The 21,959-nt window shown below is 37.1% G+C and overlaps 1 protein-coding gene across 1 annotated transcript in view; it reads right to left on the minus strand.

Moving 5' to 3' along the window:
- Positions 1–336: 336 nt before the first annotated feature.
- Positions 337–21,959, minus strand: part of LOC113226477 (spastin) — a 25,813-nt gene continuing 4,190 nt past the window's right edge. The window contains exons 4-11 of the mRNA XM_026459107.1: positions 12,976–13,169; positions 8,559–8,759; positions 7,941–8,055; positions 7,012–7,154; positions 5,936–6,126; positions 4,455–4,654; positions 2,536–2,706; positions 337–1,016 (exon numbers count right to left, since the gene is read on the minus strand). Of these exons, the coding sequence (XP_026314892.1) occupies positions 2,543–2,706; positions 4,455–4,654; positions 5,936–6,126; positions 7,012–7,154; positions 7,941–8,055; positions 8,559–8,759; positions 12,976–13,169 (1,208 nt within the window). The 3' untranslated portion in view covers positions 337–1,016; positions 2,536–2,542. The remainder of the gene's footprint in view (positions 1,017–2,535; positions 2,707–4,454; positions 4,655–5,935; positions 6,127–7,011; positions 7,155–7,940; positions 8,056–8,558; positions 8,760–12,975; positions 13,170–21,959) is intronic.

Below are 21,959 nucleotides of genomic sequence, written 5' to 3' on the forward strand. Positions count from 1 at the left end.
AGAAAAATACGTTTTTCATATAAAAGTGAGGGCATACTTAGTATATCTTAAGCTTTTCCCATTGCAGTTTTCTGGGTCTTAAGAGATTATAAGAATCTTCGATATGGCCTGTGGGACATGACTCAATATAAGTGACGAACGAGAATGGACAAACGAAACTTACAAAAAGCCCATAAGATTACTTTAGTCTCGGTGGACTCGGACGGGCTTCAATACGCACTATCCCGGCTCAATCGAAAAGTACATGAAAAGTAAGCTTTTCTTAACATCTAGCAACATCGAAAGCAACTTTTCGATTCAACCGAGTTACACCCGTTTTTGGCAAGATTAAGAGGTATATTCGGATTTTTTTTCACAGTAATTATTTTTATTATTTATATTACCAATAATATGGTTTACAGTAATAATTATTTTTTCCGTGGGTTTATTAATGAAAAACCGATAAGTAAATCATATTTGACTAGATCTTAACATATAGGGTGTTCTTTTAAGTGGTAGGAAAACATTGACTTCTTATTTGTGTCTTCAGTTAAACACTGAAAAGTCACTTTTGAACCATAAAATGAGGTATTTTGGTCTTTTGACATTAACATTCATGTTGTCAGTAGGCATGCCAAGGGTACAGACATAGTGTAAAACAACTATGGTAACTCTTCCTGTACACACACACAATGACGCAGCATTTGTATGGAGTTACCATATTTATTATACTATGGTACAAATGTAACTAGACAGTATTTACCTAAGGCTAAATGACGAATGTTTCCTAACAGCATACAAATAAGTGTTATATTAGAAAAATATTGTTTTTATCCTCACGCAAAATAAACTCTATACAAAAATGTCACAACTTAAGGGGATCAAAATTAAAAGACAGTGATGTCAAACCGAGATTCATTAAAATTTGAGCGATACGTCTTGTCGATATAAATGCATGTCTTCTTTACCGTGGATTTCTCCGCAATTTTATTTTACATACTCACTTTTTTTGTAAATGGCAAACCTGTCGTATGTACCTGAAATAAATATAAAAATAAATAAGTCGTCGAGTATAATATTTACAAATCAGAATGGACAGTGTATACTTAACTTAGAGTTTAATATCCACCCTATAATGTGTCGCACATGACACCAAGCACTTTCGTGACTCAAAAATAGTAGAATTGAGAAAATACGATTTGAAATAAAAAAAAATTCTGAATGGATCTTATTGGGAATAATAGGTTTATTATGATATTTAATTGTGCACTTATAAACGAGAATGTAATTTTTTTGGTTCCATTTAATAATATTTAGAACTTTCAAGTCGGGCCTTTTCAATTCCACTGTTTTGAGTTATGTCAGTACTTCTGCCCCCCTTGTCATAAACAACGCATTTGAATTTTGGTAACTTTCGAGATATTGGCACCCAAAGTTTTTTTCTTTCAAATATGTCAATTCAGTTGATTTTAGTTAACAATAAAACTGAAACGAAATAAGATATAAAAGACGGGGGTAACGAAACTAAGATATAAAAAACCCTTATAGGAGGTTGTAGATCTCGTTTCGCTGATTCCAGGTATGTTAATATTAATAAATTCGCTAAAAATGTCGATTACGTTAGTTATAATAAAGATGAAAGATTTTCGTTGAACTGTCTCTGAAATCCAGGTATTTATGTATAATAAATTTCACTTCTCTTTCATAATCATACTCACATGATCTAGACACTAATCCGCATTGCTGATATAAAAATATCAATGTGTAAGTTACCGCATCTAACAAAGGTTATTTCAACTATGTGGGTTCCTCTCGACCGTTGAGTCGTAAAATGTGTAAGTTAATATGCGTTATAATGATATTTATAATGATGTAACAGCCCTACGCTCAGAACGAGACGTAAACATTGGCGTGTCGAATAAGCTCCGGGATTGGAGTTCTTGTATGTATATGGTGCAACGACGATTTCTACATTTATACTAATTAGTCGACTACTTTTCGTTTACATAATTTGATTGAACATGCATGTAGAATTTATTCAAAATTTTAAAAATATCATACATTTATATATCGCACTGTTAATAGAATAATGTATTAACTCAAAAAGTGTATTTTTTCAGAATCGGTGAAAAATGAATTACTTCCCGGAAACATCATTAAAATTTATGGATAAGTTAAAGTTTACTACAGATATCTAAGCAATTTTCTACTTGCCTAAAATATATTTAGAAATAAGAGGGAAGAAATAATTTCATGTTCTTGAGTAAGATTTTTTTCCAGAACTAGCTCACATAAACTTTGTCTCATTTAGAGTTAAGTAGATATCTTTTAATTGTTTCTTACAACATTCTAAGGACGGTTTTGTTGACGTGTAGAGAATCAAATTTTACGTTCAACAATGGTATAATCTTGAATTTCACATGTTTTGAGTTACAACACTATTGCAATGGCAGTTAGATATGTAACTTTTACTCGATAGATGGCGCTATGCCTAATAGAACAATTATTTGCGTTGTCTACAGATCCTTAATACGAAATGTATAATTTCCAAATTACCGAAGGTTCAAAGACCAAGATCTCCATATTGGACCGACCACTTTTCGTAGGCGACGAGGCTGTGTGGTGACACCGAAGGCCTAATACGTTTCAAAGCCTCCATGAAGTCTTGGAACGTGATGCTTCGAACCAGCGACAGATCCAGGCATTTTACTTCTTCAGGGTCTAGTTCTGTGGACAAAAGATATTTTTATGTGGGTTGTCTTTACTTTTTTATGGTACCAGGTGAAGGGACGAACAAGTCTTGAGTCTGGTGGTAGGCGACACGCCTGTCCATAGCAGTTGCAGGGTAACTCAGAGTTTTAAAGCGCAGATTCAAGGACTTTGCCATTGCGCCTGTCACCCTGAGACTTAAATTGACGAGTCCTATGCGCCTGTAATTTCACCAGCACCCTTGACCTTGAAAACCGGAACACAGTAAAACACGGTAGAGCTTTAGCCACGTTGAAGCAACAGGTACTGGTTCGCGTCCAGGGATCGAGGGAGTTTTTCTTTGTGTTTGTTCAAGTTGTGTATCAATAAGAATAATAAACTCATTAGCACTGTTAAGAGTTGATACTGCCTCACTTAATTTTGCTTAAGTTGAGCGGCAGCGACACTGGGTTCATTTCAGAATTTATTTTTTACAAAGGAAACTAAAGCCATTTGAATAATGTATATCGTATAGTATACATGTTCTATTTAGTTCTGTTGATATAAAAAAAAGACATTGGTATTTGGCCAGTGCCTATTGAATACAGCGGTTTTCTTGTAAAATTTTGAGGTAAGTTTGTGTTTGTTTTCTATCGTGAAAATTGTTAGGAATTGTGTTTTCATACCATATAGTAATCAGTGTGTATCCTCAATGTTACTATATATCTTGTCGAAAGTGATTTATTCAACACTTTCATTGTTATGCGGCATCAACATAAGCCATTTGAGGTTGTGTCGACTCTTAAATTGTTATATTAAACAATGATGAAAAAAATGTATTGAGAGGGCGTGGGCGGGGTGACTTTAGACGAAGAGGGCGGGGAGGATACGGTCACAGATATTTCACAAAGGTTGTACTTGTTTTTGTCCATAAAATGCATGTCGCTTAAGTACTTCAATCGAATGCTTATCTTTGACGCCTCTTTGGACCTCTTTGCATGCTCGGAAGCCCATTTTACGGTTTCCGCGGGACGATATCTCGAGTCATTGACCATGGACAGTAGCATCACATAAGTATTGTGCATCCTGAATAATTAATACTATGTTAATGTTTTAAAATTTGATTGTTAATAATGTAATGTCCAATTCCATGATTTGTTTTTTTTATCTAATTTTTTATTCAGTTTATTTTATGCAATATATAAAATTCAATTATTTGTAAATTTTCATTCAATTTATTTTGGATCTATTCGTTATAAAGTATGATTACATTATTATTTCAATATATGATATTAGCTTAAGAATTACTATTGTGTTTGGATATTAATATGTAAGCAATATGTCTGCCTAAACTGCCTCCGTGGCCGAACGGTTACCATGCCGGACTGCCACGCAGAGGTCCCAGGTTCGATTCCCGGGCCGAGAGAAATAGTTGTATGGCCTACAATTATATCTCTCGTGAGTTTGGGTGTAATTTGTGGTTGTCTATGTGTGTGTCCATGGCACCCGCGACACAGGGTTTCCCTAGTGCGGGGCTATGTTGAGTGTGTGCGTTATTATAATATAATAAATAAATAAAAAAATAAAAAAAACTTTTGGTTCACCTGCATTACGATTTGAATAACACTTGAAATAGGTTAACACTTCCACATATACGTATATATATTATAATCACGAAAATTAAACATAGAAATATATAGATAAGTATATATAAATATATTTTCTTATTTTTGGGTTTTTTTAAGGGTCCGTAACTGAATATGTATCCTCTTAAATGAGAATATTACCTCTGATGGGTCCCAGGGCGGCGTCTCGACACAGCGCCGTGAGGTCGCTGCCCGAATAGCCGTCCGTGAGTGCGGCCAGGCGCGCCAGTTCCTCGTCGCTGAGGGACGACGCGGCGGCGCCGCGGGCCAGCACCCGCTGCAGGAGGCACATGCGCGTGCGCACGTCGGGCAGGGCGACGTACACCCTCTTTGGGAAACGTCTGGAAATACCTCTCCTTGTTAGTTCATGTCTATTTCACTGTAACTCTGTGAAACTAAATCTCTAAACAAACCAGTTAAACAGGCAGTTTTTACTGCCACACAGAGGTCCCAGGTTCGATTCCCGGGCCGGGAGAAATGTTTGTATGGACTACATTTATTTGTCTCGTGTTTTTGGGCGTAATTTATGGTTGTCAATATGTGTATCCATGGCACCCGCGATACAGGGTTTCCCTAGTGCGCGGCTATGACTATGTACGTGTTATTATTACAGTTGTGTGTAGTATGTATATAAACGTACAGTTTATAAATATAAAGAAACTATAAATTTGACTGTAATTGATGCGATATGCCATATAAATTTGATTAAATTGTTTGCGTCATTTATATAGCATCTGGTTTATTAAATACAAATACGTAGTATTACACATGTATGTATGTACACTATGCATTTTTATTTAACAAACCAGATGCTATATAAATGATTTTTCTTCACCTGTTAAGTTGTCAAAATTTGAAAAATGAATATCGTATATTACACGTGTTCTATTTAGTTCAGTTGATATTAAAAAAATATTAGTATATGTAAAGTACCGATTGAATAAAGCGGTTTTCTTGTTAAAATTTCGAGGTGTTTGTGTTTTTTTTCAATCGTGAAAATTTTACGGAATCGTGTTTTCACATCGTATAGTAATCTGTGTATACTCTCAATTTTACTATATATTTGTTAATTAAATTTTTATTGAATTGATATTCAATTATTTTTTGTGAAATTACTCCACTAGTTTGTTATAATTATTAAAACAAAGATCGAACACTCAGAAAAAAATCCTTCGATCCGGTTGGATTCGAGCCGACGTCTTCGCAAGAAGTATCACCCAGTTAGTATCTTCACAGCTACCAGTCCTGGCGAGAGATGTCGCTATTCACTATATTAATTAAATTTTTATTGAATTGATATTCAATTATTTTATGATATATGATAAATCTGTAATAGATTTCTCATAGATGGCGCTACGACTAAAAAGTCGTTGAAAGACCAAGTACAAAGACACGACGCAAGCACATAGAAAAATTCGTGAGGTCGGTTGGTTCGTTCCGTGGCTTAGTTGGTATAGCGTCTGGCACGGTATGCAAGAAGACGTCGGTTCGAATCCGACCGGATCGAAGGAATTTTTTCTGAGTGTTCGATCTTTGTATTAATAATTATATATTTGTTCGAAAGTGATTGATTCAACATTATCACTATTTTGCGGAATCAACCAAAGTAAGTCTGTATTTACCTAAGAGCAGCCTCGTCCAGCTCCTGCGGCCTGTTAGTAGCGGCCATGACAATGAGCCTGTCTGCGCCGGCGGCGGGCAGTCCGTCGAACTCGACCAGGAACTCGGTCTTGAGCCTTCGCGACGCTTCGTGCTCGCTCGTTGACCGCTCGCATAGTAACGAGTCTACCTCATCGACGAAGATTATCGATGGCTGTAACATTACGTATCGAGTTAAGTTCGTGATAGTTCATCGTCATCAACCCATGTATACGTTCCACTGCTGGGCACGGATCTCCTCTCAGGCGAGTGTTTAGGCCATAGTCCGCCACGCGTTGGGGACTTCACACGTTCCGAGTGTCGTGCAGTTTTCATAATGATCATCCTTCACAGCCTCTGCAGTCACTGCAGCTTAAGAGGCGGTATGTCAAACCACTGGGCTACCATGGCTTCATTGTTCATTCAACTCTTAACCGACTTAAAAAAAAGGAGGAGGTTCTGTATATGTATTTTTTGTGTGTATGGTACGCGAATACTCATTTGTGAACCGATTTTGATGATTCTTTTTTTTTTGTTAGAAAGATTGGTCATATTGAAATTTGAAGAAAATATTCCACCTGTAAGGGTGGCAAACTAGGGGATGGATCCGTTTTCGCGCACATTCCGGTAACCGATTCCAACAAAACTTGGCAAATATATGTAATTCCACGATCTTTTGAGATTGGTTTTCGTACTCTATAATGAGATTGATAAGCCGTGAGGGAATAAGTCGCGGTAGCCTGATGGTTTGACCTACTGCCTCTCATGCAGAGGGTCGTGGGTTCGAATCCGGGCTCGCACCTCTGAGTTTCTCGGAATTATTGTGCGAAATTTAATTTAATTTGAAATTTATCATGAGCTTTTCGGTGAAGGAAAACATCGTGATGAAACCTGCACGTTGAAGAAGGTTCACAACCCTCGGAAAACGTGTGAAGTCCCCAACCCGCATTGGGCCAGCGTGCCCTAAGCCCTCGTCTGAAAGGAGACCCGTGCCCAGCAGTGGGACGTATAAAAGGGTTGACTTCTTTCTATATGTTTTTTAATGTTTTTTTTATCTTACCTGCAGTTCTCTAGCGACCTGGAAAAGCGCCCGCACCATCTTCTCACCATCGCCCACGTACTTGCTAGTGAGCGTGGCCGCTGAGATGGAGAAGAACGTGGCCGAGCACTCAGCAGCTACGCACCGCGCCAGGAGCGTCTTACCTACGACAATGGCACTGCTTCAAATTGTTGTTCACACTCATCACTAAAACTATTTACCAAGTAGCCTCATCCAGTAGACTTTTCTGGATATACCAATCTTAATTTTATTCCCTACTGCCGCTTACTTCGTACATTCCAGGAATTTAGTATGTTACCTCCATCGAGTATATAACCAGAAATAGAGACGATATAAGGGCCATACATTCCTGGTAACTGATCAGTGATACATGACTTATAAATATCAAATCTCGTTTGCACTGACATATACACAGCGCCAACAACTGACCTGTGTGTACGTCTCCGTATATTCCAAAAGTATTCTGTATTTATTGTAATAAAGATAATATCTCTAACAATGGCGTGCTGTTTCATTCGGTGGTGTGGGGAAAAACAGCAAAACATCTAATTGCAAAACATAATTAAATATTGAATATGTAATTTTGCAATGTTCGTCCATTATAGCAAAGCTTAAGTTAACTGGTCGATTTGAAGTGAAACAATTGACGACACCCGTCAATTGTTTTCGAATTCGGGCTGGCCAATCGAAGCGCAGTTGTCACAGTAATGATATGGCAGAATAGCTTTCAAACAATGAAATGACATTTCGTCTCTACTTCTGGTTATATACTCGATGGTTACTTCAAAAGGGGTTTTGGGGCGTTGATTGAGTGGGCTGCCTGCAACACGTTTGCTTTCTCAAAGAAGCTTCCTAATGCATACAGGAGCGACAGTGGCTATCATGTTGACCGTGTATCGAATCGAATGGAATAAAAAAGAGCAACTTACCATTGCCTGGTGGTCCGAAAAGCAACAACCCTTTGGCAGGTGATCTTAGGCCGGTGAAGAGTTCTGGCCTCAAAGAGGGCAGTACCACCATTTCTTGTAAAGCCTGTTTAGCGGCCTGTAATTTCACAAAAGAATATCAGCAGCAGTCGAAGTTTCTGAATTGTACAGGTTTTTTTTAAATGGGACAGTATGGGGGAATCCGAAACCATAGAAGATACAAGGAAATTGTCTTAGGAGCCATTATATCTAAGCCAAAAAGTCGTTGAAAAAACCAAATACAAAGACACGACAACAAACATATAGGAAAATTCGTGAGGTGCGCTGGTTCGTTCCGTGGCTTAGTAGGTATAGCGTCTGGCAGGGTATGCTAGAAGACACACACGTAACATCGGATATCGTAAAATTCAAGCAATATGCATAGAGTTATGCATATTGCTTCTATTTTACAATGTCCGATAATGATACACCAATTATGATTATGAATAATCTATCATTTCTACAACAAGAAGTTTCGAGTTACTTATCACTGAGTAAATCACAAAGTCCTTGCAAATATTCCCGTCTCTTAATGCGCCCGCTTTTGATAAAAATACAATATTATTAGAACAAGGTACTTACATCTTGTCCCGCAATATCATCCCAATGCACCTTAGGCCCTCCTTCGACAATCTCATCTAAAATCAACTGCACCAGTTTAGGGTCGATGCCTCTCACGCTCAGCGCAGGTTGGGGGGTCCTCGACCGTGTGGGGGTCCCACGCTGTGACCCCCCGACCGCGCGGCGAACCGGTGACCCGTTGTTCGGCACCTGTGACGCACCCTGACCGTCAGTCAGAGATGGTGAGTGTTAATGAGGGTGATCGTGATAAAGCAAATAATTGTGAGGAAAAGTAAAGGAAAAGGTTTTTTAAGGCTGATTACACACGGCGCGGTAACAACAGCGGCACCGCCGCCGCTGCGTTTGCTTTTACACGCGCAATGCGGCGGCGGCGGCGGCGAGTGCTGCCGCAATTGTCTACTATGTACGATTTCAGTCAATCACACCGCATGTACTAGCCTAATGATTCTCGAGGGTTCTCAAAAGGAGTCACCACATTTATCAATGCGGAATCGGCTTGAAACAACAAGAAAAAGTTTATGTTCATGCTATAATAGCGTAAAGACGATGCGCGTTTCTTCTGATGACTTAATGCGATTCCGTGACGATAAGTGGTGGACTCCTTTATGGAGATTCGTTAGGACATTTGTGCACTGGTTGTCATCAAAGAGACTTGTGAGCTGTATGGAAAGTTTTGTCGTTTCACTCAAATTACGTTGCTTGCTAGTGCACAAACGGCCTTGGCGTAAGCTGTCGTGACTGTTACTGGTTACTGGCATAGCTGGGAGAAAGCTTTGTTACAATCGGTTAGAACATAGGTTCCCAAACTTGTTGGCGCACCGCCCACTTAGGCAAGATAAACAATTTCAACGCCCACAAATAATTTAAAACATGTAGATATTTTTCATATTAAATTAACACAAAAAACCACAAAGAAAAAAAAATTATGTAGTGTAGTTTATATAGATGGGCGGACGATAACGCAGGAATCGCGGGGCGAACCTGGATGAGATTTAGCACGTGACCGTGGGGAGTGGCACAGAAACTTGGAGGCCTATACCCAGCAGTGGGTGAAGTCAGTCTGTATACGATAATCATGAGTTTATATAGATAATTCAGTTTTTTTTCAAATGCGGTACCCCCCTGGATAGCATCAACGCCCCCCAATTGCTTCCGAGACCCCTAACGCCCCCTTAAGACTTCAGCGCCCACTGGGTAGGGTAGGGACCAATTTGGGAAACTACGGGTTAAAATTTAAATGGGTGTGGAGCATAGTTATTTACGAAAGAAATATGACTACAGTTTGTGCCATTTGGCATGTCTATGGCGGTTATTGACCTGACTTCCGTCCATCTCGAAGCCACAATTCGACCGATCGCTGATCCCTATAATCCTATCGCAATTTTGACACCGCTTGAATAACATAAAAGCCAATGATGTATGTAACCATAAAAATGTCTAATTGTAATAGTGAATTTATGTTGTTAATATTACAGTTTTATTATTATTGTTTATTATATTAATTATTATTGTAATGGTATACATGTGCAATGGAAATAACAATATGCATTACGTCAGAATACATATACTACTTATAGCATTACACATTAAAACTAATATTTAAAATTCATCGCTATCATAAGTATAATTCACTTTCCTATCTTCATAAAATGATAAAAACTATGGAGTTTTGTTCTCTGCTATGGTCCTCTAAAAAGACAAATTTTAACTTATCCTCGTTTCTTTTTACCGACTTTACGCGCCAGAAGCGTGTCACTTTTCAGCAATTTTGTTTAACAATCATCATTTCTCATAATGATGGAGCCATAAAAATAAAAAGTGATAGTGATAGTCTATCAAACACAAAATGTGTGAGTACGCCTACGTTCGGTCGAGTCTCATAAATATTTACGTTTCATTTTTGTTGTTGATTTGTTTTATTACTTTGTTATTTTTTCTCAGAAATAATACTAATTTTAAGAATAATACGCAGCCAGTATAATGAACTAAAAATATTCATAATTTCATCGAAAGAAGATATTCATAATATTAACCTGAGAACTAAGTCCAAAGTCATGGTCCCACGATTTCGTTTAACTAAAGTAAACTAATAAAAAAAAATCATTTGAGTACACGATTTGACATTGATTATACCTCATTTTAGAGATATCAAAAGTACCGATTTTGGACAAACGTCGTTTAGCACTTACGATTCGAGATCGTTACTAAATTCTAACTAACGTTTGGCTAACCTTGGTCACTTGAGATGCTGCCATTCAATATGTCGATGATTAATAATTAACCTACTTCAAAAAGAGGAGGAGGTTCTCTATTCGATTTTTTTTTTGTGTGTATGTTACGTGATTACTCTGGCATTTGTGAACCGATTTCGATGATTCTTCGAACGAACTTTGTGAAAAAAAAAAATAAAGGAACAAAAAACAAAACAGGCCCAAAAATATTCACGTAGTATTGCCTCTTCTGATACACGTCGTAGTCTACGTAGACGTAACCTATTTCGATGATTCTGTTTGTGTTGGAAAGGGTAGTGGATAGTGGTCCCATTAAAATTCGTAGAAAATATTTCCTATTATACTATACCTATTATATACCTACTATACCTTTCCTATTATACTATATATATACCTCTAAGGGCAGAAAATTAGGGGATGAATTCGGTTTATTGTATTTCACCCACTTTCCGCTAACCGATTGCAATAAAACTTGGAAAATACATGTAATTCCACAACTTTTGAGGTCGGTTTTTGTTTCAATAAAAATGAGTCATAATTATTTATTAAAAATATTTCATCATTAATTTTATACATGAAAATAGCATCCAAATATAAAATAATAATGTAACTTCAGTATCATTCAAAGTAATATTGATGAAAAAACAAATTCTGTATTTTTAAGAAATTAATCATATTGGTAACAATCAAACAACTAAATTACTCAATAATTTTGGCACACTCCACCCACATGCTAAATGAACGTGTAGAACTAGCACAAAGTTAAAATTGTATTACCAAATAACGCCTACACCTTAACACAGTGACCCACCTATATGGCTATCTTTGAGGTGACGAAAATACATTTTGTTTGAACTGTGAGCCATACTGGCTTTTGTAGAAATATGACTAAATTTTCTATTCAAAACAATTACTTTTGATTACATATTTAGTTTTAAACTAAATATATATAACTAAACTAAATATATACATAATAATTAAAATTTTGTACATTTTAAAACATTCCATTAGGTAAACTTTCATTAAATCATAAAAAGTGTGCGCGAACGCGATCTCAATCTGAAATATATCTTGAGATTGAGATTTCAGTTTTATTGTGGCGGATTCATAGTTCTGCCGTGTGTGTGAAGTCGGTTTCGACTGCATGCAGTTAATGCGTGAATCTATCCGAGACCTCGACTGCATGAAGTTGATAACGACTTGCAGCCAATCTGTTAGCAGCTTAAGTCAGAGTGGTGGGAGAAGATGGACAAGCGGGTTGTAATGATTTACGATACGATACGATTTTATACTGCAGTAACTTTACCATGAGTTTAGACCGCGTAAAACATTTGTATAAAACCATCCTTGAACGGAAGAAGGAACGAATGTTACCCGCGTGGTTTTACAATGCCAGGCATCTATAATGTAGGGTTGGGCTCTACTCTTTTGGCGGGTGGTGGAAACGAGATGCTGGCACCAGTTCGAAAAGTTCTTCTGAACACTCCCCATTATAAAGACGGTAGAATACACAGAGAGCCAACGTGTCTTCGTAGACTAAGAGACTACAAACGGTCTGTGAGTTTGGGATCATCGATAATACGAACAGCCCTGCGTTGGATGGAGTCAAGTGGATCAAGCTAGTATTTGGGAGCTCCTGCCTAGAGATATCGTAATTGTGCTTTATACAACAGAAGTAGGTGACCCAGAGAGAAAGATTGCTTCGCTCTATTGAGCACTCCGAGCTTTTTGAAGCCAGTTTGGCTTTGCTCTCCAAACGATCCCGGAATTGGATTTCGTTCGTGAGTCAACTCCAAGAATCCCAATACTCTTAAAGATGGTAAAAGCAGTATGATCACAAACGAATTAAAATAGATGTTGTGACGTGACACCAAACGCTTGACCCTCTGGATGTGTTTGGTTTTCTTTCTCATATACTCCACTTCTCATAAATAATAAAATACTTCTTTTTGTTCCACTACAGGCGTTGTACAATTTGCCACATAAATTTTTCAAATACTTTACGCGGTCGGTCACTAGCAACACAAGTCACGGCAAAGGCACCTTCAAGTTTAAAGAGTAAATAGTGTGTCGGACTACGTAACGACATAACAACGGAATCTATTTACCTATGTGTCAACGAAATGTCTATGAGTAGTTCAACAAATTAAAATAAAATTAAATAATCGGCATCTATTCGTACTTACAGAAAGCTGTCTTTTGACTGCCGGCGGCGTAGAAGCCGGTTTCATTGGATATCTGCTATAGTTTCCATTACTGCTGCTATTCGGCTGAGACGAGGACCGGCCCATGGACCGCGGAAGGGTCTGAGACTTCATTAGAGGAGATCCTCCCCCGCTGGGGAGCCGTCGGCCAGCTGTAGTCAGCTTACGACCTGCTACTGATGAAGAGAGAAATTGAAATTGTATTTTTGTACAGTTAAGACCTATGAGGTTGTATTAAAACGGATTAAGTTACAGAATAGTGAAATTAAACTTAGGTATAACACAACGGCTTCAAAAATATTTACTGCTTTTAAGTTAAAACAACTAAAAACTTATGGCAACATTGTATTCAATCTGAAGTGATCGTATGTCAGTTTTGACTACTGATTGGCAGGGTATTGATTCGAAAATATAACTGTTACTTTTTTACTTGTCATGTTTGCTGTTTTTGAGTAGTGTGTGTTCAGACGATGTGTCACGTTTATTTATTTTCCGTGCAACCATTTTAACGAATGTATTTGTATAGAAATGGTAACGTATGACATGTTCACTTACTTTCTATGCAAACATTTTAATAAATATATTAGTATGGTAATCATAACGCTTATGTAAGGCTGTAGATATATTGACGAATTGTTGCAAACACTAAATTGCAATTTAAATTAAATACAGAAATCGTATTGCTTAACATGGAGCCGAGTGTTCTTTTCAACCTGTATTTTACATGTTTCTTAAGAATCTAGACCTTAAAAGTGTGGTTGTCTTTATAAAAACTAATATTTAAAAAATAAAATACCATTTTTTTATGCAGAAGGTTACAAATTACATAAACTGTAACTAATTGATATTGTAAAATTGAACCTTCTGGTGTACTCCGTGTTCAAAGTTGCAATATAGAGAAGCAACATATTACACAATGTCAGAAGTTATTAGCACGCCACGACTGCACGCGTTTGTTGGACAAAGTGGATAGAACAAAGGAAACAAAGCACTAACTAGTATAAAAAACATAAATATTCTACTAATGAGAGCTAGTGACACTTTGCACAAGCACATAAGCTTGCGGAAGCAGAAGCAGAGATCTGTTGCAACACTAATGCTGATTACACGCTAATTGCATTGGCGACCGGCAATTGTGATGCAGTTAGAAGGACCACAGTTGCGGCAGTTGTGATTTGGTGTTAATGGCCTTGGGCAAACCAGTAGCTCGTCAAACTTTTATTTAGTCGTCGTGCCAGCCAGTGCAGACGGCAGAGTCAATCTCTGGCAATAATTGTTGCTGTGGACTGATCATGCTTTCGTGAATTTGATAACAAATGTTCCGTCTAAATATATTTTGATAGCCTCATCGATATCGATACACAATTTACTCTTAGCCCCGCACTAGGAAAACCCTGTATCGCGGATGCCCTGGACACACACATAAACAATCACAAATTGCATCCAAACTCACGATAGAAATAGATGTAGGCCAGACAAATATTTCTCCAGGCCCGGGAATCGAACCCGAGACTTCTGCGCGGCAGTCCATCGTGGTAACCGTTCGCGCATTATACATTTTAACATACACATAAAATAACATGCAACTATACAATAATAAATAATTTAAAAAAATACATTTTTGAAATACTGGCCTCTGTGAAATTTCTTGTCTTTCTGGCCTTTAATGAAAAAAGTTCGCACACCCCTGATTTTGACGAATCTTTAAGGACTTGATATACAAAACAACGACACTGTGGAATCAATTACAATGTCGGTAATGTTGTGTGTATTATTTAATACACATCGGGGCGCACGTAAGGAACTTCACCGCACGACGTACCATTCTTTTCCTGAACGTCTAGCGCACCCTGGGCACTAATTGGTACCTCACGTCGATTGGCATTACAGTGTATGCCATCGATATGATAAAAATAAGAATACACGTTTACGTCATTGAATTGTTTCCAATTTTGTTAATGTACTTAGGGAAACGAGTAGTGTTCTTGAATTCTTATAGAATAAAAGAAAAAAAACATTTTTTTTGGAAGTGTCTGCAAATAACCGTCTTTCAAACTCTGTACAAGTTTGTTGAAATAAAAGAAAGTCACGTAGTGGAGAAGTGCATAGCTACAAAAGAACCGCTGTATGCATTTGTTAAAACACCTGGCCCACCTGACATTTCAAAATGGTTCTAATACTTCAGAAACTATTGTGGGCGCAATGAACTCACGAAACTTTTATCGCAATCGGATGAATAATAATGAAGAACGCATATGGGACAGACATACAAAAATTAATTTTTATGTGTGTAAATATTTATGTAAGTAGTTTAATATATTAACAAACGTAATATTACGGTGCATGTAGTTAATATTCTAGGAGCAATACCGGGATAAAAAGAATTTGAAGCCTTATAATTCATATTCTAAAGAGTTTAGCACCATAGTCTCTCAATCGATAAAACAGAATCGTTTAAACAAATTAGTTTAAACGATTTTAAAGAGATGTCGCTACCATATTCTAAATTAAAAAGGCAGAAAAAACTAATTTGACTAATTTGTGAAATCTGGAGACCACGAGGTATACATACCTACATCACTGTTATAAGAATACGATAACTGTTTCTCTTACCCCATCTTTACGGGGGAGATTATAACATCAAATGACGGGACGAACAAGTCGTGTGTCTGGTGGTAAGCTTCACGCCTGTCCATAACAGTTGCAATGCCACTAAGAGCTTTAAATCGCAAAGATCTGAGGGTTACTCTGCTCGCTTGTAGTTTCACCAGCATCCTAAGCCTTCCAAACCAGAACGCAGTAATGCTCACATTACTGCTTGGCGGCAGAAATAGGTAAGGTGGCAGTACTTTCATGGACGAACAAGGAGCTCTACTGCTACGAAACGTATGTTTTCGGCAAATACATCGTAAGTATTGAATTTAGCGTAACGATTGTTAAAACATGTAAAGTTGATAAACAAAGGCAAGTTTAGTGTATTTCAAAATTCTTATAGGACTTTATCTGTTCTACCTAGAGCTTAAAACTTATTTGACTCAAAATAAAGTAGGTATGTTCCTCTAACATACGTCCCCCTGAGACGGCGTGACCTCCTTGCATCGTCATCCCACTTTTTATTTAAGTTTCTTATTTTATTCTCACACTCGTATTTAAATTCAAATTTTGAATTAAATTAAAAAAATTATAATAGGAAATTTAAATAAAAAGGTGGGATGACGATGCAAGGAGGTCACACCGTCACACCCCTAACCTTATAATAGCTTTTTCACCTCAATAGCTCGGAAAGGCTTTCTTTCAGAAAGAAATCTGCGCGCAAAAGCGTTTTTTCCACGACAACGTGGAAAAAGATTTTGAATTTCGAACTTGACGACAGACTGTGGTGCACCTCTTTCGATGAAAAAAAAAATAAATGACACGTTCAAGTATGCGATTAGTCGTACCTTATTAATGTAATATAAATCCGTTGGTATATTTTCTTCTTATTACTGTTGACATTAAATTGAAACCGATAACTAATTTTGTTTATTAAAACTCACTTCATCATCATAATCATCATCTACCATTTTCTTCGCTACAGTGAGGTGAAAAGTTGTATGTTTCGCTCGGCAACAAAGTTGTTTTGCGTCTCGTGGCTTGAAACCCTCGCTACGCTCAGGATTCTTCGCTTACTCAGATTTCAATACAAGTACTCGCGTTAAACAACTACTTTACATCCTTGCATAACAAATAACTATTCTTGCTCTTGTTTTTGATGAACAATTACTACCTATATATTTTTTTATTATTATTTTTTATTTTTTACATATTTTTTATTTATATTGCAATTTATCTGTAATTCAAATTACTTCTATAAGTCTAATCAAGAAAATAGATGGACATATAGCATAGTACATTGCAATATATACTACGCTACATAAATTCTATGACTATGATTCACCCAGCGCTAATAGCTCACAAGTTTTGACATGTTCAAAAGTCCAATTAGTCACCGGCCGCGCCTCAGTGCTGTCGCTACAAAGAAAGCCCACCCTCGAAAATAGTTCCAACGAAAGGGAGATTAATATACGACACCGAGTTGGGGTGTTGACTTTCACGTTTTCATTATTGATTCACCTTTTGTTTGTTTCACGTTTTGTAAGGCGTTTGTCTGTGAATAAAGTATGCATTACACATTGATGTTAATAACCTCGGATAAACTATAGTAGCCTAGTGGAAAAACAGTTATTTTCCTGTGGCGGCATGTTCAGCAATCTGATTTGCTTGTCTAGTTTACCCTTCACACTTCACGTTTTTTTTTGCGAATAATACCTACCGCAAATAATCAAATTATATATCAAAATAATAATTTTGACAAATTTGCCTGTAGTACAGACTCTGCATTTCCTTGTATAGTCGTAACATACTATAATAAGTAATAGTACAGATAAGGCGTTTCTGGCATTAACTCTAAAGAGAATAGACGTTGGTCTAGAGAATGGTTGAATTTAAGAGAAAAATATACTGACGAAAATTTGTTTAAAAAAATGTTGCGCACAAAACTAGCCAAACAAAAAAAAAACAAAATACCAAAAGACAAAATTCGACACTTAATTTATATATTTTATTATAATACTAAGTGATGAGGCGAAGAAGTCGTGCGCCAGGCGGTAAGCGACACGAACGTCTGTACATAACAGTTGTAGTGCCAGTCAGAGCTTTAAATCGCAAAGAGACATAAATTGACAAGTCTAGCATCTTCACTCTTCAAAACCGGAACGCAGTAATGTTTACATTACTGCTTGACGGCAGAAATAGGTAAGATGGCAGTACTTCCATGGATGAACTCTTTCGCTAAGGGCTCTACTACTAAAAGACGTTTTTACATCAACTTCTTTAAAGTACCATGCAAAAAACGTATGGGTACATACTTTTAGCATTCGCACATTCGTTATTGTACAAATATATTATGTATATGAGTAGTACATATGTATTGCTATGTATCTTAAATCGAAGTTGACCTTCGAAACGTTCCTCGCTCAGTCACGCGAATGGAGTCATGGTCATAAAATGCAGCAAACATATCCAACGTTATAGTAACAACTTACTGTGTTTAAACACTGTGTCATAGAGTAATATAAAACACATATATAATGTACATTTGATATTTAATAATGTACCAATAGGAAATAAGCCGTGTCAAATGTTACGAGAGGATAGGACACGATATTGACTCCTGTAACACAGGTTAGTCCTTGTTCAGGCGTCTGGGACTTCATTATCGTTATTATACTTCTTCATCATTATTATTACATCCCTCTATAATTTGGGAAGTTGTTGACTGTGTGACTAGTAAGGCTATTCAAATAGTATAAAATTCCTGTATACGTTACTGTTTTAGAACACGTAAAAGAGAACATATTTCACTGTATCTTGTCGATAACAAACAGCTCAATATGGCCAATTCAAAAGTACTAAAATTAGCCTGATTTGTACAATCATTACATAAGTTTAAGGTTCCGATTTACCTCTTTGAAAAACTGGTACCGAAAAGTAGTCTTTCTTTTTTGCGAGATCGCGGTCATATTTATAAGCTACATGTATATACTTTGATCGGGACTTCGGGTTGTTTTAAATACGCCGCTTCCAAGGTGTGGAATGATCTTGCCCCGCCTGTGCGAGACTGTCATATTTTGACATTACGTACTTTCCATAAGAAATTTTTTAATTAGTGACTGTCCAGGCAAATCTTGGAGGTAGGCATTGTAGTGTAGTTGAGTGTGGATAGTGCTCTGTGTGTAATAGTAATGAAAAAATCTATATAGCGATTCATGTGTGTGGTAAGTATCTAACAATCGGGTTGAAATCTTAGAACTAGAATGATAATGTGTGTTAGTTCTTCTTTTTATGACATGCCAGGCTGTACGAGAATATCAGCGGACAGACCTTTTTATCTCACACCACTATTGTTACTAAACACTGCGTAGACCTTTATATTTATTTTTTACTTATTAATGTGTGGAGATAAATAATAATAATAATAATAAATAACGCACACACTCAACATAGCCCCGCACTAGGAAACCCTGTGTCGCGGGTGCCATGGACACACACATAGACAACCACAAATTACACCCAAACTCACGAGAGAAATAAATGTAAGCCATACAAACATTTCTCCCGGCCCGGGAATCGAACCCGGGACCTCTGCGTGGCAGTCCGGCATGGTAACCGTTCGGCCACGGAGGCAGTTAAATATAATAAACAGTTAAATATAATAAACGATTTTATTATTATTAATACAACATTTTTTTTAAAACCGACCTCAAAGTTTGTGGGATTACCACTATTTGCCAAGTGTTATTGAAATAGGTTATCGAAAAGTGGGTGAGATCCAATAAACCGGATTCATCCCCTAATTTGCCACCCTTAGAGGTGGAATATATTGTTTAAATTTTAATGAGACTGAAACTCTCTTTTCAACAGCTTTTCAACATAAAAAGAATCATCGAAATATCACAAATATCGGATTAGGCTAGGTCCAGATGGACGCTACGTTGGCGCATCAGGACCCCGATTCAGAACTCTTCGAGTTGAACGTTCGAGTCGGATTCGGATACGATATCGTTATCCAACAGCATTTAAGGAGTTAGTCGATGAAATAGATTGTAAGAAAAATGAAAATCCTTTTATACTATACATTTTTAATACTTTGAAGGCCTAAAATATAGGAATGCATTAGTCTTGCATTAAAATAAATTAATAAAATTGGACAAAATCCAGACTTTATTACTTTCTTTGTAAACAATAGGACGTTCGGTAACGTTTATTGGATAACTGTGTTCTTGAATAACGTTTGTAGAATTTGATGGTCGAGAAGTTCGAGTAATCGTACGGGTGTGACGTTATTTCGGTTCGGTTTAGAATACTACATTTTGACGTTCGATTCGGGTGTTGTGAATAAAAATAAGTAAGTAAGGTTCTGAACCGACCCCTTGATGAGGCAGTGGTCTTCTTCTCGATACTTCCAATGAACACTTAATTTTTGGACTTCTTCTGTTCTATTTTGTGTCTTTATTATTTATCACAAAATTGTTTTTTTTGTTTTTTTTACCAATTTTATTTCACAAAACTCGTGGAGCATACTTATTATTAAATAAACATGGCTGTTGACAAAAATAACAGAAAATTACCAAAAAATAAAGTTAGAGCAGCGTTTACTGGAGGAATTGTGAAGCGGTGACGCTTCAGAAGGAGGCGGCGTACCTTCGCTGCTGCGGGTGATCGGAGCAGGGGCTCTGTTTGCCAGTATGGCGCGAGGAGGACGACGAGGCGGTGTGGCCTGCTGCTTCGTGAGGAGGAGGGGGAGGACGTAGCTTCTCTCATGTGATGGGGGATTCCGGTGCGCAATGTCAGTCCCGGACATGACATATCCTTCATATTCACACATTGACTTTTACTTTTTTTTTTTTATTTTTTTTTTTTTTAATCTAAATTAACACCTTTGATAAGAAATTTTAAATAAATAGAAGTATTGCCATCTCCTGAATAATCACTCTTTAAAAGATTGGAGTTTAAGAAGGTAAGGCATCGATTTGGTGAAATTACAGGCACATTATTGTCAACTAATGTCCCAAGACGACGGGCAGTGGCAGTGCCCCTCTGATGTTAGTGATTTAAAGCTCTGTGGGACATTGTAACTGTTATGGACAGGCGTGTCGCTTACCACCACGAGCTCGTTTTGTTCGTACCGTCATTTGGTACTATAAAAAAATATTTTTGATCGATTGAGCTACCTAATTTGCTTTTCGAACAATGACCAATGCCTAAAACTCTTAAAAACAAAAGAAGTAATTTTGAAAATGGTAACAAAACCTCAACAATCGTTACTAAGCTTTGTTCCACATTGTAGACGTTTGACATTGAACGAGAACTACTGTAGCTTCACAGAATAATGGTCGAGGGTCACTGCGCTTGTGTAATAATGTCTGCGTACAACAAATGGATGAAGGTTGACTTCATTGGCAAAACTTACTTCATAACTTTTATATTGAATTTATCATTCGTATCATGTCTTTAAGCTTCAATGTTGCATGTTCATATACAAAAAAAATATGTAATCTTAATTACCTAATTAAAAAAATATTTTTGCGAAATAAGCTATACATAAACCTGGATATTGTAATATTTTTAATGTTATGCAAACATGATGTGCTTTTTTCCGTTTAATCAGTGTTTAACTAAAAATTATAAAAACTTTGAATTGTGGACAGTGTTTATCAATATGTGAAATCTCGCAAGTTACAAGTACATATTGTCCAGTTCGTTCACCAACCAATGACGTCACGCGTTTTAAGGTGACATGTAATGCAGTTTGCGCTTTTTTTTTCATCGTTTAAGAAAAGCTTTATTTGATAAAATAATATTTTTCTTGACTGAATAAAAAAAACTGAAGATTTGAAAAAAGATTGGGATTTTAAAAGATAGTATGTGTTAGGGTGAGAATCTAGACAGAAACGGATAATAACAAAAAGAAGAAAGATGATTATTAGGGACCCAAGTCCCATTTTTACAAGACCCATTTTTACAACTGCCTCTGTGGTTAAACGGCTATTATGCTGGTCTGCCACGCAGAGGTCCCGGGTTTGACTCCCGGGAGAAACGTTTCTCTCGTGAAAAAAAGGCGGGAACATCTTTGACCACGACAGTCAGCAAAATACCTGACTAAACAATCTGTACGGCTGGGCTCCACTGTGAATAGCTTTCCAATGTGATACTGCAACCCATCTGTTTATAGCCAACAAGGCTGATTGCAGTATAAATAAAAAAAATTATCTCGTGAGTTTGGGTAGGATACCCATCACACATTTGTGATGTTGTTTCAGGCGCCAAGCGGCAATGTCAGCATTACTGTGTTCGGATTTTGAAGGGTAAGGGTGCTGGTGAAATTACAGGCACATGTGACTTGTCAACTTATGTCTCAGGGCGAC

This window comes from Hyposmocoma kahamanoa, unplaced genomic scaffold (assembly GCF_003589595.1).
Source record: "Hyposmocoma kahamanoa isolate Upper Pololo Valley unplaced genomic scaffold, ASM358959v1 192, whole genome shotgun sequence".
Classification (NCBI taxonomy): Eukaryota; Metazoa; Arthropoda; class Insecta; order Lepidoptera; family Cosmopterigidae; genus Hyposmocoma; species Hyposmocoma kahamanoa.